This window comes from Garra rufa, chromosome 23 (genome assembly GCF_049309525.1).
Source record: "Garra rufa chromosome 23, GarRuf1.0, whole genome shotgun sequence".
Lineage (NCBI taxonomy): Eukaryota > Metazoa > Chordata > Actinopteri > Cypriniformes > Cyprinidae > Garra > Garra rufa.
Window position 1 is genome coordinate 36,291,564 of NC_133383.1, and position 27,767 is coordinate 36,319,330.

At 34.1% G+C, this 27,767-nt stretch overlaps 2 protein-coding genes across 2 annotated transcripts in view; both read left to right on the forward strand.

The window, feature by feature from the left end:
- The window catches only part of itga1 (integrin, alpha 1), a 77,275-nt gene extending 60,128 nt beyond the window's left edge, over positions 1-17,147 (forward strand). The window contains exons 19-30 of the mRNA XM_073829792.1: positions 3,207-3,283; positions 7,497-7,623; positions 7,782-7,862; positions 7,958-8,034; positions 9,287-9,376; positions 9,676-9,784; positions 10,041-10,154; positions 10,249-10,353; positions 10,441-10,551; positions 10,639-10,734; positions 14,398-14,511; positions 14,609-17,147. Coding sequence (XP_073685893.1) covers positions 3,207-3,283; positions 7,497-7,623; positions 7,782-7,862; positions 7,958-8,034; positions 9,287-9,376; positions 9,676-9,784; positions 10,041-10,154; positions 10,249-10,353; positions 10,441-10,551; positions 10,639-10,734; positions 14,398-14,511; positions 14,609-14,671 — 1,164 coding nt within the window. The 3' untranslated portion in view covers positions 14,672-17,147. The remainder of the gene's footprint in view (positions 1-3,206; positions 3,284-7,496; positions 7,624-7,781; positions 7,863-7,957; positions 8,035-9,286; positions 9,377-9,675; positions 9,785-10,040; positions 10,155-10,248; positions 10,354-10,440; positions 10,552-10,638; positions 10,735-14,397; positions 14,512-14,608) is intronic.
- Positions 17,148-22,202: 5,055 nt separating this feature from the next.
- The window catches only part of LOC141299029 (integrin alpha-2), a 28,718-nt gene continuing 23,153 nt past the window's right edge, over positions 22,203-27,767 (forward strand). Inside the window, exons 1-3 of the mRNA XM_073829306.1 lie at positions 22,203-22,269; positions 22,681-22,728; positions 23,541-23,664. Coding sequence (XP_073685407.1) covers positions 22,203-22,269; positions 22,681-22,728; positions 23,541-23,664 — 239 coding nt within the window. The remainder of the gene's footprint in view (positions 22,270-22,680; positions 22,729-23,540; positions 23,665-27,767) is intronic.

Genomic DNA, 27,767 nt, shown 5'->3' on the forward strand with positions numbered 1-27,767 from the left:
TCAACTGATCTATTTCAACTGATCTATTTCAACTGACATTTTTATGCAACATAAACATGAAAAGACACGCTCACTTTGTTATAGCGTTATTTTCAGATATACTACGTAAAACAAAATATATATATATATAATATAACTATATTTTTTTACTTTTTTGCTACTGAAAGGTAAGGTATATTTATTTGAATACATTAGATCCTGTTAATTGTTTTTATTTATTTATTTTGTGATTTCGTTGTGCTGACTTTTTGGTAAGAAAATGTCAAGTGTTATATTATAAAGACAAGTTTTGTTTATATATATATATATATATATATATATATATATATATATATATATACACACACATTTTTTTAATGTATAAAGTATAATAATATGAGATGACTATATATATATATATATATATATATACTAATACTCATCACAAAATATTTAAAAAATGTCAAACATGATATTATAAAGATATGTTGTTTACAAATTAAATAACGTTTTTTAAATGTATAATAACTTTTGAGATGAATATAGAAATACTCTATTTTTCACAAAATATTTCAAAAATGTATATTAATAAAATGTATAATAACATTTTTCACACATATTTTAAAAAATATCAAACATGATATTATAAAGACGACATGTTAAAAAATTCAATAATGTATTTAAAATGTATAATAACATTTGAGATAAATATAGAAATACTCAAATATTTTTTACATTTTTTTAAATATCAAACAGGATATTATAGAGATGACATGTTTAAAAATTAAATAATATTTTAAATGTATAACAAAATGAGATGAGTATAGAAATACTTAAATATTTTTCACAAAATATTTTTTAACAATATCAAACATGATATATAAAGACAACATGTTTACAGATATTTAAGTATTTTTTTAAATGTATAATAATATTTGAGATGAATATAGAAATACTCAACATTTCACAAAATATAAAAAAAAATCAAACATAATATGAAGGCAACATGTTGTTTACAAATTAAATCATCTTTTTAAAATGTATAACTTTTGAGATTAATATATAAATACTCAAATATTTTTGACAAAAAAATACTGAAAAAATCAAACGTTAGTATAAAGACGACATGTTGTTTACAAATTAAATAATATTTTTAAAATGTAGTAACATTTGAAATTAATATAGAATTACAAAATATTTTTCACAAAATATTTCAAAAATATTAAACATGATATTATGAGAACAAAAATGTTATTTACAAGTTAAATAATATTTTTTAAATGTATAATAACATTTTAGATTAATATAGAAATACTCTATTTTTCAGAAAATATTTCAAACATGTTATTATAAAGACGACATGTTGTAAAAAAATTAAATAATGTATTTAAAATGTATTATAACATTTGAGATAAATATAGAAATACTCAAATATTTAAAAAAAAATTAAATATCGAACAGGATATTATAAAGATGACATGTTGTTTAAAAATTAAATATTTTAAATGTATAACAAATTGAGATGAGTATAGAAATACTTAAATATTTTTCACAAAATATTTTTTTAAAATATCACACATGATATATAAAGACAACATGTTTACAGATATTTAAGTATTTTTTTAAATGTATAATAACATTTGAGATGAATATAGAAATACTCAAAACATTTCACAAAATAAAAATCAAACATAATATAAAGGCAACATGTTTACAAATTAAATCATATTTTTAAAATGTATAACATTTGAGATTAATATATAAATACTCAAATATTTTTGACAAAAATCAAACGTTATTATAAAGACGACATGTTGTTTACAAATTAAATAATATTTTTAAAATGTAATAACATTTGAAATGAATATAGAAATCAAACCAAAATATTTTTTTTTACAAAATATTTCAAAAATATCAAACATGATATTATCAAAACACAAAATGTTATTTACAAGTTAAATAATATTTTTAAAATGTATAATAACATTTTAGATTAATTTAGAAATACTCTATTTTTTCAGAAAATATTTCAAAATATTAAACATGATATTATAAAGACGACATATTGTTCACAAATTACATATTTTTAAAATGAACAGTAATATGTGAGATGAATAAAGAAATACTCAAATATTTCTCACAAAATATGTAACATGATATTATAAAGACAACATGTTGTTTACAAATTAATAACATTTTAAGTGTATAATAATATTTGAAATGAAAATCAAAATACTCAAATATTTTTTCACAAAATATTTTTAAAGTGTCAAGCATATTATGTTGTTTACAAATTAACTTTGTCAGGTGAATAGAAAAACTAACAAAATATATTTCTCAAAAGTATAGTGCTGAATAAAACAAGATCATTATTAAACTCATGAATTCTGAACCATTTTTAGAAAGCAGAAACTAGTTTTGTTAGAAAAAAATATAACTTGTGTTAAATATTTCATTAAAATCTAGCATGACTGCTTTTAAAAATACATATTGTATACAATTTTTCTCCAGAGCCCATTGAATACTTTTGCGCCCTCTAGCGTAACTAATTAACAAACCCCTTAAGTAGACAATGCAGCAGGCAGTATTTGTATTATATGCATGGACGTTACACATTTATTGACCTTACACAGTTATTGTTTATCCCTGTCTTTTTAAAGCTGCTTTACAGCACAATTATATTCTGTTGCATCACTGAATCTGTAAAGCTGTTATGAAACAATCTGTATTGTACAAAGCACTACAGAAATAAAGAGAAATAATAATTTATACATAAATGATATGCTTTAGGATGTGATAGGCTAGAATGAGTGTTGTTTTTACTCCCAGTTCATCCAGAACTGCAGGTTTCTTATATAACTCACAAGCAGACAGCTTTAAAAGCTCACAAGATAAGGCTATCAGGAGGAAGAGCATGTTTTCCTGTAGACATCCCTCAAGCTCTGTTGCTGTTGTCTTCTAAAGCACTGGAGCAGGAAAACAATTCCTGACACAAATATTTGTGGAAAACATTTGGCTCAATGCTTATTGCAATTAACTGACATTGTTGGGAAAGGATGTAAATCAAAAGCTGATACTGTACAGCAGGCAGGAAAATGTTGAAGACCAAGACTGTTTGGCAAACTGAAAAGGAGATGCATGAAGATGCTTTTGAAAAATTGTTTTAACGACCATTCAAGCATGTCAGAATAAATATTTCTTATTACACCTTTTTTTCTTTGAACTAGATTGCGTTAGTGGACTGCGGTAATGATGACAAGTGTGTTGCTAATCTCCACCTTAAATCCACTCCAAACATCACAAGGTATTATTAGCACCTTTTTAATATTCTTTAATATTATTATATATGTTAAATGACATGTTACCGGCTCTATGATTCATATGGCGAATGATTCCTTGCTTATTCTTTGCCTTTTCCTTTTGTCTGCTGCCCCCTTCTGTTGACTTTTGAGAAAATAAATATTCCCTTTTAGGTTCAAGGGAAAGTTCACCTAGAAATGAAAATTTGATGTTTATCTGCTTACCCCCAGGGCATCCAAGATGTAGGTGACTTTGTTTCTTCAGCAGAACACAAACGAAGATTTTTAACTCAAACCTTTTCAGTCTGTTAATCATTGAATGGCAGTGGATGGGCACCAAACCTTTGAAAGTAAAAAAACAAACATGCACAGACAAATCCAAATTACACCCTGCGGCTCGTGACGATACATTGATGTCCTAAGACACGAAACTATTGGTTTTTGCGAGAAACTGCACAGTATTTATATCATTTTTTACCTTTGATATACAGTAATGTCCAACAACTGTTGGCGTAGTACACGCAGTGTTGGCAACTTAGCGACTTTGTGGCTAGATTTACCTACTTTTCAGACCCCCTTAGCGACTTTTTTTCCAAAAAAGCACCTAGCGACTTCTTGGACAAACTATTTGGTTTCTGAGACTGTCCGGTACTGCAGCGAGAGCGCGAGGTCGTGCTTACTGCTTACCCAGCGCGCGCTCTCTCTCTCTCTATCTGCGTCAGCTCTGTTCAGTGAGCATCTTAAAAAAATATATTCTGTTGCTTCTAACCAGGGGCGGATCTACCGGGGTGGCACGGGGTGGCAATTGCCACCCTAAGAAAAAGCCTTGCCACCCCATTTGCCACCCCAGCACTGTCCTAGTGTTCTAAAAATAAAAGAGTTTCCTCGACCGATTTACAGCAGCGACTCTGTATTTTGATGAGATAAAAATAGCGTGCGTCCCAATCATCTATCAGCGTCGCCCTGGAAACCAAGGACAGACAGCTGGAAGAGCTAGTCAGAAGCCAAGCGATCAAGCGAAAACATGCCGGGAGGTTGTCGCATCAGTCCGCGATGGCTTGAAAACGACAAATACGAATTATGTTTAAAATTAGTAGTCGGAGCTCGGCTATTGTGTTTTCCTGTCGGGCTACCAAAATGTTTCACCAGCCTCCCCGACGGACTATCATAAAGTAGAGGGCTCCTGCGGGTTCTAAACTCCTCAATTTAGTTGTATCAAATTTAAGGCCATAAAAAGTTTTAAATACGTTAAATAGAATAAGAAAATGCTTAAATATAATTTTAAGAGGTCTCAGTTGGGGACGGAAAGACGAGAATCGCGATAGGGCTGGATAAAACTTCAAAAGGCAATGATGTCACTGAATAAATATGCGCGCTGCAAGTTTCAAAAAAGTCAAAACGCAGCACGGATGTCAATTTGCAAATTTTCAGATGTTTATAGTCAGATTATTGCAAATATCGACCCACGTTTTTATGCAACAAACACATAGAGTTGTAAATGTGAAACAAATTAATGTGCTTTCTAAAAATCGAAACAATTAAGACAGTAATATTTATGTTTTAAATAAATATAATCAAATATTTACTTGATTTATCCCTTTTAAAGGTATAAAGGCTGAAATGCCATTGTATAAGACGTTTTGTTTTTGAGAAAATCTGAATTATAGCCTAAGTCATGTCATTTTATGGCTTAATACAGTATGTTACATTGTCCAACCCCACTCATACTGTGTTCATTTTACTTGTGCAGCTCTTAAAAAGGGTCATACATTGCCCTAAATTGATATTTTAAAATTCTGCAGATGCACTGTAAATAGTGAAAAAAAAAAAAAAAAATTCTTCATATTTGTTTGTTTGTGTGTTAAAAATATTTTTGATTGCCATTTAGACTCCTATCTGATTTTCTATATTTAAAAATATTGTCTTTTTTTATTTGGGCTAGTTAAATTAATGTTATAATTAATTTTATATCTTCTTTTTGACTACCTTTTAGTACTTTTAGGCTAAAATGTGAAATGTATTTGTGAAAAACTTGTTTTTGAACTGCAAGTTTTAGAATTTTAGTTTAGTATCGTTTTTTTACAGTCATTTTATACCAGTCATTAATATGTTACCATAGACATTGCCCTACCCCACTCATTCAGTATTACTTTTATTTGTGCAGGTCTTAAAAAATACAAAAATAAAAATACTGGAGATACTCTGTAAATTATATTAATTAAATATTTTAAATTATATAATTTGTATACTGTATGTTGGCTATTTATATTAGGCAATGTTATATGCAATCCAGACAGTTGTTTTTTAATAGCACAATAACATCAGTTTTAAAATGAAGAACTCATGTATGTGAACATGTCATTTACCACAGTGCTGGAAAATCTTGAAAATGCACCTTGAAAGTGCTTGAATTTGACATGTGAATGGTTAAATAAACTGTTGGTCATAACCTTGTTATTTAGTTTTCGGTCCATGCAAATTTGTTGGTTTGTTAAAAAAGAAGAGATACTTGGACTTAAAGGGACTTTTGTTGCTTTACTTGCACTAAAATTATTGAATTTGTTTTCATGTCTCCTCCAAGATATTTGAATACTTTAAAAGGTCATTTTGTTGCTCTTGTTGCACTGAATACTGTGTTTTATTTTATTCATTTTGAAGATATTTGTTGGTGATTTAAATGTGGTTTCTGTATATTTATTATGTGTTTTTTACTTAAGGAAACTTGATCCACTGAGACTTTGTATCCATATGCAGTCTGCATTGTTTGTCATGCTTTGTAAATTAAACTTGGCATAGACTTAAACTTGCTACAGGTTTGCATAGAACTCAGTAAAGAGAAGTTAAATATACCATACCATCTAATTAAATCTGACTTTCCAATCCAGATATCAGGTTCAAGTCAATCACACATCAGCTTTTATTAAATTTTTATAGGACAATGTAAAAATGTGCACCCTGGTGTATACACCGAATAAGAATAGCGTTCCTTGAATCCACAAAAAAAACATGCAAGGATGCTTGCTTCAGTGTTGCCACCCCTCATAATTTTCATGCCACCCCCTTGCCACTCCATGAATAATTTTCTAGATCCGCCCCTGCTTCTAACTCAATTTTACATTTAATTAAAGCCGAAAGCACAGCACAGCCATTGTCGTATGTGTGTTTGATTTCATTAGACAATGTCATGATTATGATTATGATTTTAGTAGATTAATGTCTTCGAGAGCTGGTTATGTAGTCTTAATGGGTCGCGATTCAGTCACTATTTCATAGTCACCCCGTTGGCTGACAAAAGAAACAGTAAAATATATCAATATATATGAAATGGATCAATGAAAACATTTTAATGCAGCCAAATTCTCAATAAAACTGCTGTATGAGCTGAGAGAGGCAAGACAATACGACGTGCTGACGTCATGAATATGCTAATTAGACGTAATCTAGCGACATTTGGCGCCTTTTAAGAGGGGTTTAGCTACTTTCCATTGAAAAAAGTTGCCAACACTGAGTATACGCAAACTCCGGAAGCGATCTGTTGCGTGTGAACGACACTCATTGTTTACAGAGTGCACCGAGATTGTGGGTATAGCGGCTATTCAAAATGGTAATTACTTGCGCTTATCCTGATTGTTCAAACCGATTTAAAGCTAAAAGATTACGTTTGCTTGCGCGAACTCATCCGAGACTGTTGACTTTTCACCGATTTCTCCTTCTGGCGTTTACGTATAACGTTACTACGCCAGAGCGCCTAACGTTAAACGTGTAACGCACGCACTGGATGCTGAGCTGAGTTGGACATTGCTGTGTATCAAAGGTTAAAAATGTATAAATACTGTTCAGTTTCTCGCAAAAACCGATCGTTTCGTGTCTTAGGACATCAATGTATCGTCACGAGCCACAGGGTGTCATTTGGATTTGTCTGTGCATGTTTTTTTTTTTTTTACTTTCAAAGGTTTGGTGCCCATCCACTGCCATTAAATGACTAATACAGACTGCAACGGGTTGAGTTAAAAATCTTCGTTTGTGTTTTACTGAAGAAACAAAGGGGACTTTTTACATCTTGGATGCCCTGGGGTTATGCAGATAAACATCAAATAATCATTTTTGGGTGAACTATCCCTTTCAGCACAAGTTGATTTTTTTGCAAGATGTACAGAAGCAAACTAGAGCACTAGATGCAAACAGACTGTCCATCTCTTATTTCTGTTTTTTCTGTAGTCTTCTTATAAAAAGCAACCAGGAGAAGTTTTATGTCAACGTCGACATCCACAACAGCGGAGACAATGCTTACAATACTAAGGTTACGCTGAGCCACACAAAAAATATCAACTATGTGAAAGTGGAGGTAGGTTTTGTCATCTGTAATGTGCCAATAAAAAAACTTTTGGAGCAGTGAAAGTTGAAGTAATTTAAATGAAAGTTCAAATACATTCAAAATGAAAAAAAAAAAGTTTATGTTCGTTTATGACAAAACAGCTAATATCTGTTGTCACTTTTTTGCAGCCCAAAGATAAGGACTGTGAAACGAATAATATCACAATAGTATGCGCGGTTGGATATCCTTTCCTTAAAAATGGTAAAAAGGTGAGATGCCTTTTGCTGTTAATTAATGTAATTAAATAATGTGTATTATTTTTTTATCTCGTTCTATTTACATTTATATCATGTCAATCCAACAGGATGGCTTCAGAATCCAGTTTGAGCCCAATCCCGCTCATATTCGTAAGGACATTGTGATCAATGTTACTGCAACCACGTAAGAATTACGTCTATGACTATTCACTAATGAAATGCACTTTTTACTGTGTTAAAAAGTTGATTAAAAAGAGAATACTATGGAAGCCTGTTTCTGCCACTATGAATGGTGTGATATAAACTCAGAATAGTAAGTTATAAAGTTATAATTGTGAGATCATGCAATTGCAAGAAATAAACTCAGAATTGTGAAACAAACCCTGCAATTCTGACTTCTTTTCTCAGAATTCTGAGATACAAACTCATAATTTGTAGTTATAAAGTCCATTTCAGAGGGGAAAAAGACGATTTTCTTTCAGTTCCGAGTTTATATCATGCAATTCTGACTTTATAACTTATATTTATGTATATATTTATATTATATCTTGCAATTCTAAAAAAAACTGTTGTGATTTCATATCATGTAATTTTAAAAAACAAAGTCAGAATTGTGAGTTTACATCACACAATTCTGACTTTATAACTCACTATTGTGGGTTTATATCTTTCAATTCTAAATTTTCAATTTTTAGTTCATTACATATAATTCTGACTTAATAACTCACTATTGAAAGTTAATATCTTTCTATTCTAAAAAAAAATCGGAATTGTGAATTTATATAATGTAATTCTAACATTATAACTCACTATTGTAAGTTTATATCTTTGCCATTCTAAAAAAAAATGGAAATGTGAGTTCATGTCATGTAATTCTGACTTTGTAACTCAATATTGTGAGTTCATCGTGCAATTCTGGCTTCATAACTTACTATTGTGAGTTTATATTTTGCAATTCTAAAAAAAGTCTGAATTGTAAGTTTATATAACGCAATTTTGAATTCATAACTTACTATTGCGAGATTATATCTTTCAATTCTAAAAAAAGTCAGAAATGCATCAGTAATGTGGTTACAAAAAAGTTTGAATTGTGAGTTTATATCATGTAATTCTGACTTTATAACAAACTATTGTGAGTTTTTATTTAGCAATTCTCACTATAACTCACTATTGTAAGTTTGTATTTTGCAATTATAAAAAAGTCTGAATTGTGAGTTTATAACTTACTAATGCGAGTTTATATCTTTCAGTTCTGAAAAAAGTTGAAATTGCAAGTTTATATCATGTAATTCTGACTTTATAACTCAAAATTGTGAGTTTATATATATATATAAAAAAGTTGCAATTACCTTTTATGTTTTTATTTAGTGGCAGAATCAAGTTTCCATATAATAGGGATGTAATATTTTGATGTATAATTATTATTTTGACTGCAGTGACAGTGAGGAGTCAGATTCAGCATTGAAGGACAACTTTGTGAGCATCGTCATCCCTGTGAAGCACGAAGCAAACCCAAGATTCACTGTGTAAGTGGCTTTTTAAACCAACAATCACCTTCAATCAAGCAACACAAGCAACTGAGAAGAACTGAACCAAGAAGTAAAAGATAATGCATTTGTGGATGCAATTTATTCAGTTTGTTTTACGGAATCTGACATTATAGCAATTTCATTCTGTAATAAATCTAACATCAACTCTAGATCTAATAAATTAAAAGTAATTTGCAGCATTTGTGTTGTGAAATTTACTTAAATATCATATTATGTTCAAATTATATATACACCAGGAGTACTGGTCAGAGTATCAATACGTGTTTTTATCCTAGAATCAGGTATATGAAGGAGGACCACATCATCTTTAAAGAGAAGGAGACGATACCCAGTGTTTTCAACCACACTAGTGTGATTGGAGACGAGGTGAAAATCAGCTACACGGTAAGACTCAAAACATTAACCTTCTTTTAGGGCGTCATGTGAACAAAATGAGGAACTATGTCTGTGTCATAGTAGTTAAAATAGTAAAAATGGCTAAACTAAGATACTGCGTGGCCAAGGAGTCATCTTGTAGTCAAAAAGTGTCTCATGCCAGATTGTCATTCGGTTATAGTTATGATCCAGATTCACTTAAACTGGTTTGAGTGTGAATGCTCTTTTGATCCATTTCTGATTGATCTCCCTTTGTGTTTAACAGATTGAGAGAGATCTTGAAATGCCGAGTCCTCCACTACTGCTCAAGATAATGTTCCCATATCAAACGTCTGTCAAAAACTTTCTGCTGTACTTGACAGATGTCACCCACACAGCGGTAGGTGCTTCGATTCCTCAAAGCTATTTGTGGGACTGACTAGAGTGCAAGATTGCTTCAGAAATATCTCAACTGCTTCATCTCATTCTTACAGGACATCCGCTGTGATGCTAGTAACCTGATTAACCCTTTAGGCATCAAGCCTGACAAGCCTCATACAGTGAATCCCAAAAAAGAGACCTTGAGCGTATATCTTTTGGTGAGTAAGCAATGCTTTTCTCACAAATATGTGAAATGCATATTTGACGGCAAGTTTTTGAAACATCTCTTTTTTTCTGTCTGTTAGAGTTGCAAAGAAGAAGGAAATCCCTGCAAGTCATTTAGCTGCTCCATTCCACCTGGAGACTCCAAGCAGATCAACACCACTTTCAGAGTGTGGCGACCTACCTTTGTCAAAGTACTTTCTCACTTCTCATTTAATTTCACAGTTCTGCTGTGTGTCATCTGTCAGTATGCTGTAGTAAATGTAATAATTCATCTTTAGGGAGAATTTTCCAACATTCACATGGCTGTCGACGCCAGGCTGGAGAGCAAGACCCCTGACCTGTTTGTGTTAAACGATAATGTCAAGATCAGAGAGGTATGACAATGAAACCAGCCATGGATTCTGCACTAATATCAAAACAATCTTAAGTTAACTTCATGACCCTTAAGGTTAGAAATTGCATCAGTGCTCTGAAAATTGAACAAAATGAGTGGGTCGAATGTCATTGGTCCTAAAAAGTGGATGGGTCTTGCCCCACCCACAGAACAATGGTTCTGACACCCATGTTAAAAACTTTTTTAAAACAATTGTGATGCTACATGTGAATTTAGGCATCTCAAGATTATAATGTACATCAGATTTCCTAAAATAAAAAATGTTACTAAACAATTTGTAGGGCTGCTCCCTAATAGTCCACTAACTGTCATTTTTGGTCATACAGATAAAAGTAATACATCTTTCTAATCTGTAAAGACTCTACGTTTATTTGTGTGCTCTCAGAATAACAATGAAACATTGCGCTTTTGTAAAATAATGAAAGTAAACAGGGTGCACTTTCTGCCGTCTCTATGAACTTGAGCGCAAAACTTCACAACTCTTTATACTTGCCTTACAGACATGAAAATATATCTATAGAGCATATAATGTCTACTTTTAAATGAACCAATTCAAATAGAAAACAAATATTCTCAGATTATGTACAGACGCATCACTACTACGGAGATGACTTTATCTCTAAAGCCGAAAACAAACAAAGCACTAGTTTATCAATAAATTAATAAAACGTTAAAGGGATAGTTCACCCAAAAATGAAATTTTGATGTTTATCTGCTTACCCCCAGGGTATCCGAGATGGTAGGTGACTTTGTTTCTTCAGTAGAACACAAACAAAGATTTTTAACTCAAACCGGTGCAGTCTGTCAGACGTATAATGGCAGTGGATGGGCACCAAACCTTTAAAAGTAAAAAAAAAAAACATGCACAGACAAATCCAAATTAAACCCTGCGGCTCATGACGCTACATTGATGTCCTAAGACACGAAACGCTCGGTTTTTGCGAGAAACTGAACAGTATTTATATTATTTTTTACCTTTGATACACAGCAATTTCCAACTGTCCTGAGCACAAACTCATCATCCTGCACGTTACCTGTGTACGCGCTCTAGCGTAGTATACGCAAACGCCGGAAGGGGAAATCGGTGAAGTCAACAGTCCCAGATGAGTTAGTGCAAGCAAACGTCTTTTAGCTTTAAATCGGTTTGAACAATCAAGATAAGCGCAAGTGGTTACCATTTTGAATAGCCGCTATACCCACAATCTCTGTGCACTGTGTAAACAATGAGTGTCGTTCACACGCAACAGATCACTTCCGGCATTTGCGTATTCAACGTCAGAGCGCGTACACGTGTCACAAGCCGGATGATGAGCTCGTGCTCAGGCCAGATGGACGTGGCTGTGTATCAAAGGTAAAAAAAAAAAATACTATTTAGTTTCTCACAAAAACAGATCGTTTCGTGTCTTAGGACATCAATGTATTGCACGAGCCGCAGGGTGTAATTTGTATTTGTCTAGGCATGTTTTTGTTACTTTTATTTTCATTTTTGGGTGAACTATCCCTTTAAACGTTCTGTTTTTCCCTGACACATTCATAATTATTATATCTGCCAGCTAGTGCACTGTGGAAAGCTTTTTTGTGTTTTTAGGCTATGTAGTCAATGAAATGCTCATTATTATGATTTATATGGTTTATTAATAAACATGCAACTAATCGTCGACTAATGCTTAAAATGTATGACTAGTAGTCCACCAGAAAAGTCTTTAGTCAAGGGCAGTAGTGATGCGCGGGTCGGGGTTTTTTTCAACCCGCGGGTCCCGCAATTATGAAATTATTTGGCCCGCCCCAGCCCGCCCCGCAGTACTGTGTCTATTTTTACAACCCGCCCCGCCCCGCACCCGCGACAATTAAATAGACATACTATGCATTGTAATGCAAATGAAAACCGAAAGTGCTTTTCGCCCTTTAAACTGGCAACAATACTGTACGATTATGAATATGAACCATAAATCAAATCATATTAATAACAAGATAATCAGTGGTGTAACGTTAGTGGTGCCGGAAGAAATGTGGGTATATATGCTTCATTTATGAATATCGTTTTGAACTTTCTGTTTGAACGCATTCGTTTACTGGATCCTTGGACTGAAAGGTTTAAAGGTTCACTGGTTTAAGGAAGTTCTGATCATGAAAATCTGCTTCTTTTTATTTGTAAGATATTGTTTTCGTTATTATGTACTGTTTAAAATGACTAGGGTGCAGGAGACGCAGCGGGCGCAATCACCAAATACACTTCAAAGCAAGCCGGCGCCACAGTCCTGACTACATCATTGCTGTCTTTATTGTGTGTTTTTAGCGAATATTTACATTCATTCACATATGACTGGATGTGGTTGACTGTCATGATTTTGGCTAATGCAGGAAAATGCGCATCAGAGGAGATTTAAATACACATAGCACCAGGCCTGCAGAGCTGAATGAGCGTTCGCTTGATGCGCTTGTGGCTGGCAGCGGAAGCTGCTTGGCGCTTTCGTGACGTGACGTGTTGATAACCTTATTAAAGAACTTAATAAAATATGAAAATAGATATTCCCAAATATGTAATATAGGCTATAGGGAATTGCACGCAACATACATTGATTTTTTTATTTTATTTTGTATTTAATGACCCGCCCCAACCCGCCCCGCAAATAAAGTGACAGTTTCTTTACCCGCCCCAACCCGACCCGCGGGTTACCCGCGGGCCCCGCGGGTTATGAGACGACCCGCGCATCACTAAAGGGCAGCCCTAATAATTTGTGATTTTACAGATTTACTTTAAGTAAACATTAGCTAAAGTAATCTAAATAGAGAAACATTAGTATCTGTGTATTTAATAAAAACAAAACACTCTGGCACAAAAACCAAATTAAAAAGTGACAAGAATGAACAAACACTGAACTGTAACACAAATCTAAACGGAAAACAAAATACAAAGTTCAATATACTGTAGGTTAAACAAGAACGAAAACAGAAAGAGGTAGAAGAGTAGAATATAGAAACAAATGAGAACATCTTGGGTTAAAAAAACAGGAACTACTGATGTGTCGCTCCTTTAAAGGATTAGTTCACTTCCAGAACAAACATTTACAGATAATGTACTCACCCCCCTGTCTTCCAAGATGCTCGTGTCTTTCTTTCTTCAGTCGTAAGGAAATTGTTTTATTTTTTTAAACATTTCAGGATTTCTCTCCATGTAGTCGATCTTCTATGGTGCTCACAAGTTTGAACTTCCAAAATGCAGTTTAAATGCAGCTTCAAAAAGCGATCCTAGCCGAGGAAGTAGTGTCTTATCTAGTGAAACAATTGGTTATTTTCTAAAAAAAATTACAATTTATATACGTTTTAACCTCAAATGCTCGTCTTGTCTAGCTCTGCAATTAGCATGCATACTCTGTGCACTCCGGTTTAATACAGTTTGGGTATTTCAAAAAACTCCCATCTCATTTTCTCCTCCAACTTCAAAATCGCCCTACATCGCGGCACAAGTACCGACCCAGTGTTTACAAATTGAGCGTGAAAAGAAGGTCAAACACCCTTTACAAAAAAAGGTAAAACAGCAAAGTAGGACGATTTTGAAGTTGGCGTGGCTGGAGTTTTGCGACATGTGAACGGCCCCTAAATAAGCACTTGTACTCAATAGTGACTCATATCTTTATTGCAGGTGAGGATTCAAGTCACCAAAGACACACGAAGTGGAATCCCACTATGGATTATTATCCTTAGTATTCTTATAGGACTTTTAATACTGGCACTTGTCATCTTCGCTTTATGGAAGGTAAGCATTCTAATTGATCTAGTTTGTATTACTTCCTCAATCACTGCACACTCACAGTTGACAATGAATGCTGACTATATTGAATGCTCTCCTCCAGGCTGGATTCTTCAAGAGAAAATCAGTTGAGGACATGAAGGAAGATATGAAGGACTCTAATTGAAGCCTGTGGATCTGTAGCCTCCACCCCTCAGGTCAACTCATACTTCACCACTTGCTACGGTCATGGAGATCACAAAGCAGAAGCATCACCAGGAACATTCAGAAATATGAAGATCAGAGTCATGTAGGACATCTGGATTCACAACTAGTGTCTTGTAGAGCATACCAAAGAGAACCCAGCGCTTTGCTTGACACTTTGATTTATCTTCATGTTGCTCACTGCAAAATTTGACTGAACGTGAACTCAAGCGAACCTCTGAGACGCCACAAGATTGGCGGACATTTTGCCAAACCACGAGAGTCAAGCTTGAACAGCGAAGCACCAAAGGTTCATTTTGCCTGAACTCGACATCCCACCAGCCACCCTTAGACCCTCATCTGTAATCCTTCGAAAACATTCATCATCAGCATAGCAAGGATCAGGAACCTGTCCTGGCAACGTCTACAGCGATCTACAGTCCCTTAATCACAACCATAAACTCTTATTGGCAACAGATTTAAATATGGAGGTCTACTCCAATAACTCACTTTTAGAGCTTGTTTTGATGAAGCGCTGTACAGTGATGTTTTTCAGTTCAAAGTGTTTGTTTTGATTAGTGTTTTGGGCTATTGGCACATTCCTTTTTTTGTTCACAAAGCAACTTTTTGGCACTGATATTTTTCACGCTTTTTGTCTTCAAGAATGAAGAGGAAAAGGTCTGTACTGTAAATGTAAAGCTTTAAAGTGTATATAATGTTTGCAATATCACATTAATGGTAATGTCTTTATCAAAATTATTACATCAACTGTATTCCGTGTGATACCTGTCTTGTTTTCTGAGGTAGAAAGCGTGCCCGCATTTCTCAGGTATTCCAGATGGATTGCAGGGAATGTCTGGAATCTTAAAAATTGGACTGCCATTGACTTTCTTGTTCGATTTTTTTTTTGCCATATGTAAATATCAGAAAAACAATTACTTGACTGAAACTGAAATGTTAGCGCAAGAGTGTAATTCATGCAGCACTATAACAGCACCAAACAAAATTCCCAAACACTCATCTATTGGTCGATAGCCACGCCCTAAACTCACACTATTGGTTGAGTCAGTGTTAGTGTTGTCAGGCAGATCAAACAAAGAGAGATATGTTTTGAGATTGCCACAGAGACACAGTGTTTATATTTTTAAGGGGATTCACCTGCAAATGACTTATAGTTGACTCTTCATATTAATCTGGAGTACAAGTATTTTCACAATTAAAAATTAAGGTTATGAAGCCTAAGGGGAAGCACTTTTTGCGAAGCAGCAGAAATATGCACCACTATGAATGAGACAAATTACAGATGTTATACAGTATGAGTGCCTTAATTTATGATGCCCTGGGTCTTTGAATGCATTTTTATGTATTTTTAATGTCACTTATTTAATTAAAGCATAAATAAATTTGTAATTAATGAATTAATGACGCATTAAGCTAAGCTTTGTGCTTACATGGTTTCTGGTTCCACAATTGTTTTTTTGTTTTAGTTTTTCCTTTTTAGACTGCTATTTTCCTTCCCCTTTCCTCCCTTTTTTTTCAAAACCTTAAAGCCCGTGTGAAAAAATGTGAAACTTGCATTGTCAGATTTGTTGTAGGACAAAGCACCACAATGTATATGTTTTGGTCAACTGTTTGCAAGTTGCCATTGACTGGCATCAGTTTTAACATATTTGGTTTTTAATGTTCCTGTTTTTGCCAAAAATGCTAATTGTAGCGGGCTAGAACTTCAGCTTGACTCTCAAGTGTGAATATTGAAAATATTCTGAGAGAAAGAACAGTCTCAACTCTGTTTTTCTGCTTTATATGAGTGCTAAATATAATTCCAAAAATAATTTAATTAAATTAAATTTGTGGATTAATGGAGCCCTCTTTCATTGGTAAAACAGATAAATTTTTTTTTTTTTTTTTTTTTTTTTTTTTGGGAAAACAAGAAAAGAGTGCATGCAACGATGTGAACAGTGCAGGAAGTTTCAGAAAAAGGGCTTTCTTTCATATTCATGTGGTACTGCCTTATGATGTGTAGAATACATCTTGTAAGTGTCATTTCAATACAAGATACGTTTTTTTTTTAGTTGTTAGTATAGTATTGCTGTGTGGGTTCAAAAGGTGTTCACAGACTCATATTTGGCACTGTAACGTTAACATCCACTGTCATATTTTTGTATCATCGAGTCACTTTTTTCTTGTACATTGAATGAGATGCCAACCTTGATTCTGTTGTATAAAATATCACAATCAACAGCATTAATGTTTCAAAAAATGTTTCAAAATAAGTTGGTGAAAACTCTCAGATGGGACCGTTGGTCTTGGGCACCTGTCAGATACTCTGCTGTGAAGTTTCTATGTAATGCACTGGTTTGTCATATTGTACATACTTTTCAGCACGGATTTAAAAAGCCTTGCACATATTGTCGAAAAAACGTGCGCAGAAAAAAAATAAATGCTTATTTTCTAATTTAGACACTTCAGGAGACATATTTGTGTGTGTGTGTGTGTGTGTGTGTTTTTCTTTATACAGTACTGATAAAAAAATTTTTTTGCTCCACCAAGGTAAACAGTTCAAAACGAAGCCAAAGTAGAAACTTTGCAAGCCTCTGAGCAAACACAGATGTGTTTCTTTCTTGAATGAATCCTGTGAGAGAATAATTCAATGACTCACTCAATATGATAGTTATCTGTCACCAGCTACTAGTGAAATGATACATTTGATGACTGTAACCAATTGTTGTGGAATTATGCATTCAATTCATGATGGATAGATTTTCTTTAAGCCCAGTTTTCGAGTTAGGGGTGTGTCAGTTAGAAAACATGCAATGGATGCAGCCAAAGATGCAGCGTCTGTATTGATGCTAAATTTGTTGAAATTAATACAATGTTATTATTCATTATTTTGTAGAGTTTAAAAAAATATTGAATTGTATGTAGAAAAGTTAAATCACCAATCAAACAATTTTTGATTCCCAAACATTCATTTTCCCTGGTGAAAAAAACAGCTAAGACCAGCCTAGGCTGATTGGCTGGTTTTAGCTGGTCAACCAGCCTGGTTTTATCTGGTCATAGCTGGTCAGCAGGCTGGTTTTAGAAGGGTTTTGGCCACTTTTCCAGCCTGGTCAGGCTGGTCTTAACTGGTTAGGCTGGAAAACCACCAGCTAAAAGCAGCTACTTCCAGCTTAAACCAGCTAAGACCAGCCAATCAGCCTAGGCTGGTTTTAGCTGTTTTTTTTTTCACCAGGTTTTGCTTCCCAGAACATTTTTTTTCTGGTTCCCAAAACATTATTTTGTTAAGGTTTGTTTTGTTGTTAGCTAGGAAAGTTTTTTTAATGGAAAAATGGAAAAACATTAGTAATAATGTTTGAAATAAAACTAATTTTTGGTTTTAGAACATTTCCAGAACACTGGTTTCCAAAACATTAGTTTTTGGTTTGTAGAACGCTATTCTAACATTATTCTAACATTCCCAGAACATTAGATTTGCTTCCCAGAACATTAGTGTTTGGTTCCCAGAATGTTATTTTGTTATGGCTTGTTTTTTGTTATTAAAAGTTTTCCTAATGTAAATAGAACTTTAGTAATAATGTTAAAAATCTATAGTTTTAGGTTTGTAGAACATTATAACAGTTTCAGAATGTTAGTTTCACAACTCTCATAGTGAAAGCATAAAGTTATCCTCTCATAGTAAAAACAACGACCAGACATCATTCTGGGAACAGAAGGGGTTTTGCCCACTTTCCCAGCCCTTTTCCCAGCTGAGAGACCAGCTACTTCCAGCTTAAACCAGCTAAGACCAGCCAACCAGTTCAGCAGGGAACGTTCTTATTTTTAGGATATTTTAAAAACAACCATCCTGCAACATTCTGGGAGTGTTATTTTATGGTAACACAAATATTACCCCTAGAGTTCCCCTAACGTTAGTATTTGGTGTCCCAAAAAATAAACAAAAACTAACGTGGGGAACGCTCTGTGTTTGTTGGGTTGAACGTACCTAACATTGTAATTACAACTTGTCAACTCCTAAATACAAACTTCCCAGTAGGACCTGAATGCACCATATATCTAGCTATTTTTTTTTTATAAATGGTACTCTAAGTGTTTCTTTACAGTGTGTGTGTTATTATACAGTATGATTACTGCTGGAAATGTAAGCAAAGACAAAAATGTATTTTTATTTTTATATATATTTTTTAATTGTAAGGTAATTAGTTCCAAAAGAAGCCAAAGCAGAATCTCTGGGCAAGAAGTGGGTCTGAATGAATCGTCTGAGCTAATTATTAATTATTAATTAATCATTGACTCATTAAGTCACCTGTCGACACCTACTGGTGTAACAATCAAACAAATTTGACGAGTGAATCACTATAGGAGTTCATTACTTGTGTTTCTTGACCACATCAGTGTTCAGTGAATGACCATTTCCACCATGCTTATACACCTTATTTCCAGTGTTGTGCAAGTTACTTCCAAAACGTAATACATTATATATTACTAGTTACTGTCTTTTAATAGTAATTAGTTATATTACAATATTACTGTCTCTAAATTGTAATGCGTTACACTACTTTTAAGTTACTGTTGAGTTACTTTCATCAAAATATCCACAGATTATAAAATGCCAAAAAAAAGTTTATAGCTGCTCATTATACATTAAGTTTAGGATAGCTGGCATAAAATTATGAAAACATATTTAGGTAGGCCTACCGGTATGTCTATTAATGTTACGTTGTAGTTTAGGTTAAACACAGATAAGCACAAAACTCATTAATACTTTCAGAAATAACACCGGTAAATAAAGCGAAGTGTTATAATGTACAATCATTAAACACAATGAATAGCCTATAGGCTATTTTAAATGGTTTTCAGAACAAAACAAGAATGAAGAATACATGTTGCTAAACAAGTCAAAACGAATGAGGGTAAAAGCGAAACTAAAAACAAACGGCGTTGTTCTCGTGCAGCCTACCTCTCTCATTCTGCATCAATCCAATTAAATGTGTCCATATTCGTGATGTATTTGAATGCTAAACTATTATGTAAACCAGGATTTGTACTTAACGCGCTTATAAAACATCCTCCTCACATGAGCAAATATGTTTTTGGCTCGAGCTCAGGCTGACGGCACGGATACTATGCAGTACGCACTATTTCATTTGACCAGTGACAGTATTTTATTCTTATAATTAACAGACTGCAACTTTTGCAACGCTGTGTGTGCGTGAGGCGCCGGGGCAATCGAATAGCGGAATAACTCCGTCATTTTTGGTCATACAGATCATTTATAACTGCAGTGTGTTTACTATTATATCTTGGTTTCCTTTCCGTGAACTTTCGTAGAGCGCCACTCCACACAAAAGTGAACCAAACTCAGCAGCATATATCACTCAGTCTTTTCGTTTTGAAAATCAGATATATTTCGCGTATTCATCCATTTTATATGCGGACTATGATTTAATAAAAACAGATTTAGTCATTTTCAGCTTAATTTTTGTTGCTTATGCGCTCGTCCGTCATTTTTTCTCTTCTCCGACTCCGCAGCTCTCATCTTTAGTGTTACTGGCACCAGTCTAGATGTTTCTAGGAGTTACTCGTGCTGTTTCTCCATAACGGGAGTGCGTCCATCTCATAAATGTAGAATTCGTCTCTGCAGTCATCTCAACCATCGAATTCCAGCAACAGGAAGAGAAAATATTTTACTTGTGGACTTTTTTTAATTCACAAATTAACGTTGAGTTAAAATATGTTGATGTAACTTGCGTTACTGAGATTGTAACGAGTAATATTATTACCCAAATTGTATTAGTAATGCGTTATATTACCGCGTTACAGCAAAAAGTAATAAACTACTGTAACATATTACTTTTGTAATGCGTTACTCCCAACACTGCTTATTTCGCAACACTAACCCTGCTGAAAAAAAACAGCTGGTTTTAGCTGGTCAACCAGGCTGGTTTTAGCTGGTCAGCAGGCTGGTTTTAGAGGGGTTTTGGCCACATTCCCAGCCTGGCCAGGCTGGACAGGCTGGTCTTAGCTGGTCAGGCTGGGAGACCACCAGCTAAAACCAGCCTGACCAGCTACTTCCATCTTAAACCAGCTAAGACCAGCCAACCAGCCCAGGCTGGTTTTAGCTGTTGTTTTTTTCAGCAGGGAAAGTAAGTGATTTTTCTATAAATGTGAAGGTTTAGCCGCTATAAAACAATAAACAGTAAAACTATTTGCTCTACAAATGAGGGTACTGAAAAAAAAAAAAAAACAGCTAAAACCAGCCTGGTTTTAGCCGGTCATAGCTGGTCAGCAGGCTGGTTTTAGAGGGGTTTTGGCCACTTTTTCCAGCCTAGCCAGGCTGGTCAAGCTGGTCTTAGCTGGTCAGGGTGGGAAAGTAAATGATTTTTCTATAAATGTGAAGGTTTAGCCGCTATAAAACAATAAACAGTAAAACTATTTGCTATACAAACGAGAGTACTGAAAAAAACAGCTAAAACCAGCCTGGTTTTAGCTGGTCTTAGCTGGTCAGCAGGCTGGTTTTAGAGGGGTTTTGGCCACTTTTTCAAGCCTGGCCAGGCTGGTCAAGCTGGTCTTAGCTGGTCAGGGTGGGAAAGTAAGTGATTTTTCTATAAATGTGAAGGTTTAGCCGCTATAAAACAATAAACAGTAAAACTATTTGCTCTACAAACGAGGGTACTGAAAAAAAAACAGCTAAAACCAGCCTGGTTTTAGCTGGTCTTAGCTGGTCAGCAGGCTGGTTTTAGAGGGGTTTTGGCCACTTTTTCAAGCCTGGCCAGGCTGGTCAAGCTGGTCTTAGCTGGTCAGGGTGGGAAAGTAAGTGATTTTTCTATAAATGTGAAGGTTTAGCCGCTATAAAACAATAAACAGTAAAACTATTTGCTCTACAAACGAGGGTACTGAAAAAAAACAGCTAAAACCAGCCTGGTTTTAGCTGGTCTTAGCTGGTCAGCAGGCTGGCTGGGAAACCACCAGTTAAAATCAGCCTGGCCCGGCTGGGAGACCAGCTAAAACCAGCTACTTCCAGCTTAAACCAGCTAAGACCAGCCAACCAGCCTAGGCTGGTATTAGCTGTTTTTTTCAGCAGGGAAACAATAAACAGTAAAAATAAATGGAAGCAAATGGCACCGAAAACCTCGCACATGAACATTCTTACATTCAAAAAAAGGTGGATAGATAGATGAACTAAACAAACAAATCATCAATATGTCTTGCTTCCTAAATAGGCTATTACATCTGAAACACCATGTTTTAAAGAGTTTTACTGGCCAGATGTTAATTGTGGCTTACATTATGAGTCTTGACGTAAAATTACTTCAGTGGAACTGCTGAATTCTGCAGAAATTGAGCAAGTTTTGGGATGTCATGTTGCAACATTTCCTGTTTGCTTTGAAACTATGCCAGTTAGGTAAACTCCTCAATTACATCCCAGTCTGAGAGATAAAACCCACCCAGGAATCTTGGGTTAATCATTGTTTGTTTGTGTGTGTGTGTCATGGTCTGCAGTGGGAACACTCATGATGAGTGTGACTAGCGTTTCAGCGTACAGCTCTATGACTCCGCCCCTCCGCACACCTGTCCAGGATAGTAGACTTCAGCCAATAGGAACGCACGAAAATAGCAGCGTCCTTGAGGCTCATTGTGTCTGAACATGCTGTGAATCTTTTAAGACTGTTTTCGAATGATTTCATGTCTAAATTGTGTCCTTTATTGGCTTCTCCATAGTTTGTTATGTGCTCTTTTTATCTTTCCCGTCTTCCCTTTTCCACTTTGATTATTACGAAGTATAGAATAAAAAGTCAGCCAGAAGTTTCCTTATTTGGTCAGTTTTTTTTTTCATATCTTCGGCAACATGAAAAGGAAGATACAGATCTGACCGGGGCGCAGCTAATGACATCATATCCTCTCATAGAGCCTTTGCATAGTTTAAGTTGTTTCATTATGATAGTAGGACTAGAGACATTATTATCTGCTCTTTCTCCTTAACCATTTCTAAAGCAAAGGACATAATGGAAAAAGTTGTGATACTACTGATAGCACTGCAATGTAAGTACTTTTTTTTGCTTAACAAGTTATTAATCTTAGTTTTACTTACGAATTAGGATTTTGTAGTGATGATCTAACAGCATAATTAAAATATATAAATAAATAGGCTATCTTAACCTCCTTAAGTCAAGATAAACTTAAAATGTTATACTTTCAGACAATATACTGTATAGTGAATAAATTTTTCCTACTCCATGCATTTACTGTTTTAAGGACAAATCTAAAATACTAAATTGTAAAATACCTATTTGTGACTGAACACATAAAATAAGATTTTACTTCTCAGGTAAATGTATCTATTTATCTATTTTCAAGTATATTCAAATATCTATAGGAAAAAAATATTTTATTTACTTATTTTTTCACTGTATGGTGAATACATTTTTCTTACTCCATGGATTTTTTTTTATTATTATTGTTTTAAGCACAAATCTATTTGTGATTGAACACATAAAATAAGATTTTACTTCTCAGGTAAATGTCTATCTATTTATCTATAATCTATTTATAAGTATATACAAATATCTTTATAGAAAAAAAATCTTATTATTTATTTTCTTATTTTCTTTCTTACTCACTCACTCATGAAATTCATACTTTTGTTTGTTGTGAAGGTGTATATGGTGTAAAGTCTAAAAAGGGTTGGGTTCTCACTTCGACTTATCAGTATTGTTTGAAATATACCGAGTGTTCAAAGGAAAGGCTTACAAATGTCTCTATCTTTCTCATTCTCTCTCTCTCTGTATATATACACATCTAAACAAACAAAATGGTTTAAAATCACAGCTGAGAATGTCGAACTTTTCCCGCAGGTCTCTGTATTGCTCACACTCAGGGTTTTAATGTGAAGACTGCAGGAGCTAAAATCTTCTCAGGTCGTGCGGTAGATGAGTTTGGCTACACTGTACAACAGTTAAGCAATGAGCAGGGAAAATGGTAAGATACTGTGTCACACATCAGACATTTTTTTCTAAAACATATTCAAAATGTATAAAAACACAACATGGATCTGAAGTCTATTTCTGGAAGTGCCAGACTAATGCTTTGAGTCACAGTTCACACATAGATGAGACAACAGCAGCTTTGTTAATGACTAATTCCTGTCCGGAATACCAGGAATTGTCATTTCAAGGAAAAATTATTTGGCACTCTACCAATCTTAAAGGAATAATACATCCAAAAATGAAAATTTCACGCTCAGGTTATCCAAGATGTAGATGAGTTTGTCTCTTCATGGGAACAGATTTGGAGAAATTTAGATCACTTGCTCACCAATGGATCATCTGAAGTGAATGGGTGCCGTCAGAACGAGAGTCCAAACAGATGATAGAAAAAACATCACAATAATCCACACCACTCCAGTCCATTATTTACCAATTTGTGAAGCGAAAAGCTTGTGTGGTTGTGATAAACAGTGTTGGTGGTGAGTTATATAATCAGATTACTTTTTTGAGTAACTAGTAAAGTAATGCATTACTTTTACATTTACAAGAAAGTTACTTTTTTAGTAGAAATAAGTAGTCAGAAATTTTCACACGTTAAAAAATACAACCTTATGTTGTGTCAATTATGTTTACACACTGTCTCCGAAACTTTTGGCCATCATAAAAAAAAGTCAGATCGGGTTCAATTTGGGCATTGTGAGAGGTGTTTTTGACGTCAGTTTGAAAAAACTCATATAAAAATGTCTGACTCTGTCCAAGGACCTTTAGTCTTCCAGAGACACTTCCTTCAGTCTGAGGCTTATTCGTTTTACTTTTGGTGTGAAAGGGCCTTTACAGTTGCCAAAAATTTTCCTTTTGGGTATTTTTGTGTTATCAACCCTTGTGCAACCTTATGGACATTTTTGTCTATTTCAGTTTTGTTTTTTGTTATAAGTGTGCCTGTGTTAATGCCAACTGCATTAATTTGGCTCAGGTGTTTATTTTTATTGACATTTTAATATTTCACCATCATTTCCATCAAAAAATCAGTTTTACCCTCTGTACAAAAAATACTCACACTCAGGACCTTAAAGGTCCACTGAAGTGCCTTGAAACACGCAGCGTTATTCTATGTGGTGACGTTCTTTTAACTGAAACAAAAACATATCGCCCAGCCCCGCCCACTAATTTTGAATAGCCAATAGCGTTCCATTTATATCTGCTCCGGTGTTACGAGATTTTTGGTTTCTGAGATATTCGGTTTCTGTGGGCGGAGCATACATGCATATTAATGAGACATGATCAGACATGCGCGAATGGTCGTGAAACTGAAAATATCAGCTCTGCTCCATCTCAGAATGTTTAACCATTTTTTTCCATAAACCTAACAGACCTTTGTCTAATCTATGAACTTATGTCTAAAATAAATGTGTTTACCTTGTTAATTCAATTACAAAAGTTTTATTAGTATGTACTTTTTTCGCGTGAGGTCATCCACGACTAAATGAGAATCACAGGCTTTCACTTCATGTAACTGTACAGGCTACGCAAACCTCATCTGCATCCAGTATTGATTTCAGTTCGTAGCGGTAGGTAGATTTCTATATTGCGATGCTTAAACTAGGACTTTATTGTTGTTATTCCTTGTTAAATACATCACTGCCTGTAACATCTTAAACGTCTAGAAACGTATCTGTGGACGAATTTATTTAAACTAGTCTAATGTGATTGTTTAAGTCTCGTTAACTTGTGATCAAACCAACTTTGTGTAAACAAACTAACATGGACTAACAACTCTATGAGCCTAACAACACCAACATGTCTGTTCTTTTATCACTTGTTTCATTGTTGTGCTGGATGAAAACCATTTCAATAAAGCAAATTACCATGTAAAGGTGCTGCAGTAGTTTGTCTAGGATAAGTATAGAAATAGAAAGTAAAAATATAGATTTTTGGTACATCTGCTTTAAAAGAGAAAAATAAAATCACAGCATTTTATGAAAGTAATTTAACAACAAGTGTAGTGATGACAATTTTATTTGCAGTAGAATCTTGGACAAAGAAACAATCTTGGACAAAAAAAAAAAAAAAAAATATATATATATATATATATATATATATATATATATATATATACACACACATATATATATGACCCTGGACCCTGGATAAGGTTAAATTTTACAAAACTGAGATATATACATCATATGAAAGCTCAATAAATAAGCTTTCTATCGATGTATGGTTTGTTAGGATAGGACAATATTTGTCAGAGATACATCTATTTGAAAATCTGGAATCTAAGGGTGCAAAAAATCTAAATACTGAGAAAAACACCTTTAAAGTTGTCCAAATTAAGTTCTTAACAATGCATATTACTAATCAAAAATTACATTTTGATAGGTTTACAGTAGGAATTTTACAAAAAATCTTAATGTAACATGATCTTTACTTAATTTCCTAATGATTTTTGCCATAAAAGAAAAATCTATAATTTAGACCCATACAATGTATTTTTGGCTATTGCTACAAATATACCCCAGCGACTTAAGACTGGTTTTGTGGTCCAGGGTCTCACACACACACACACACACACATATATATATATATATATATATATATATATATATATATATATATATATATATATATATATACACACACACATGTATATACAGTCATGGACAAAATTGTTGGCAACCGATGGTAAATATGGGCAAAGAAGGCTGTAAAAATAAATCTGCGTTGTTTCTCCTGTTGATCTTTAGTCAAAAAATAAAATAAAAAAATTAGGTGGGGGGAATATAATATTATGAAATAAATGGTTTTCTCTAATACACCCTGGCCATAATTATTGGCACCCTTGTATTCAAAACTTTCTGCAACTTCCATTTGCGTGAAAAACAGCTCTGATTTTTCCCGCTTCATGCCTGATGAGGTTTGAGAATATATGGCAAGTGATTTTAGACTATTCCTCCATACAGAATTTCTCCAGATACTTCAAATGTTGGTGCTCACTCTTCTTCAGTTTATCCCACTCATTTTCCATAGATTCAGGTCAGGGAATTGGGATGGTTATGGCAGAATTTTCCATCTGTGATCTTTGAAGAGTATTTGGCCACTTAAATTGTTCTCTTTGCTGCACATTAAGACAATATTGACACACATGAGATTGCACTCACTCATTTTTTAATGTCTAAAGACATGCCTGGCCAATAAAACCTTCTGCTCACTGAATCCAAGGTTTTATGAATGCCACAGTGAGCCCATATTGCACTACTGTGCAATTCCGTAAAAATTTATTTACTGAGATGATTTCACTTCTGACATTGGTTTATTAGATAACTGTCCAGTTTTTGGCTTCTAATGATGAGCATTTGCATATTATAGTGGAGTAAGAAAATGTTTATAGAGCTTTATGTGATCATTTTGACACACTTCACATTCTTATAATTTGACAATAGCAAATTGATTAACAAGTGGGTGTGTAAATCTGTCATCTGATGATGTTGGTGTTCCTAGTCCTTTTGCTTGCTTTATTGTGCTCCAGACACAATGTGGGAGCATACGGGAATCTTTTGTTTGTATGTTACACAGGACCCTCATTCTAAGTAAAACCCATGAGTATAAAGACATTACCATAGACATAAATAACATTAAATAAACATTTGGTTAGTTTACTCTTTAATCCAAAAAAAAAAAATCCTTTGGAATATCACATTTCCAAATTATTACAGATACACAGTTCAACACATGGTCAAAGAGCAGAGGGCACAGAATAGGTTACAAAAACTTTATTAGGCCACTCATGGGTTTGAGGACGTTATAGTAGTCATATGACCCATTTTAAACCTTCATATCATTCAGGTGATCTGAAATTGTTGGTTTCACTTATATTTTATTTTATCTGGTAACATGACACAAAAAAACAGCAACAAAAAAACACATAAATTAAATTTTTCTGCAGTGTATGACAATCACAAGAGATGGTGAATGTTGGACAATGTTTAATAGTCGCAATCTGCATAACTTTTGGTTTGATCCCATGTTAACAAGACTTAAACAATCACATTAGACTAGTTTAAATAAATTCGTCCACAGATACGTTTCTAGACG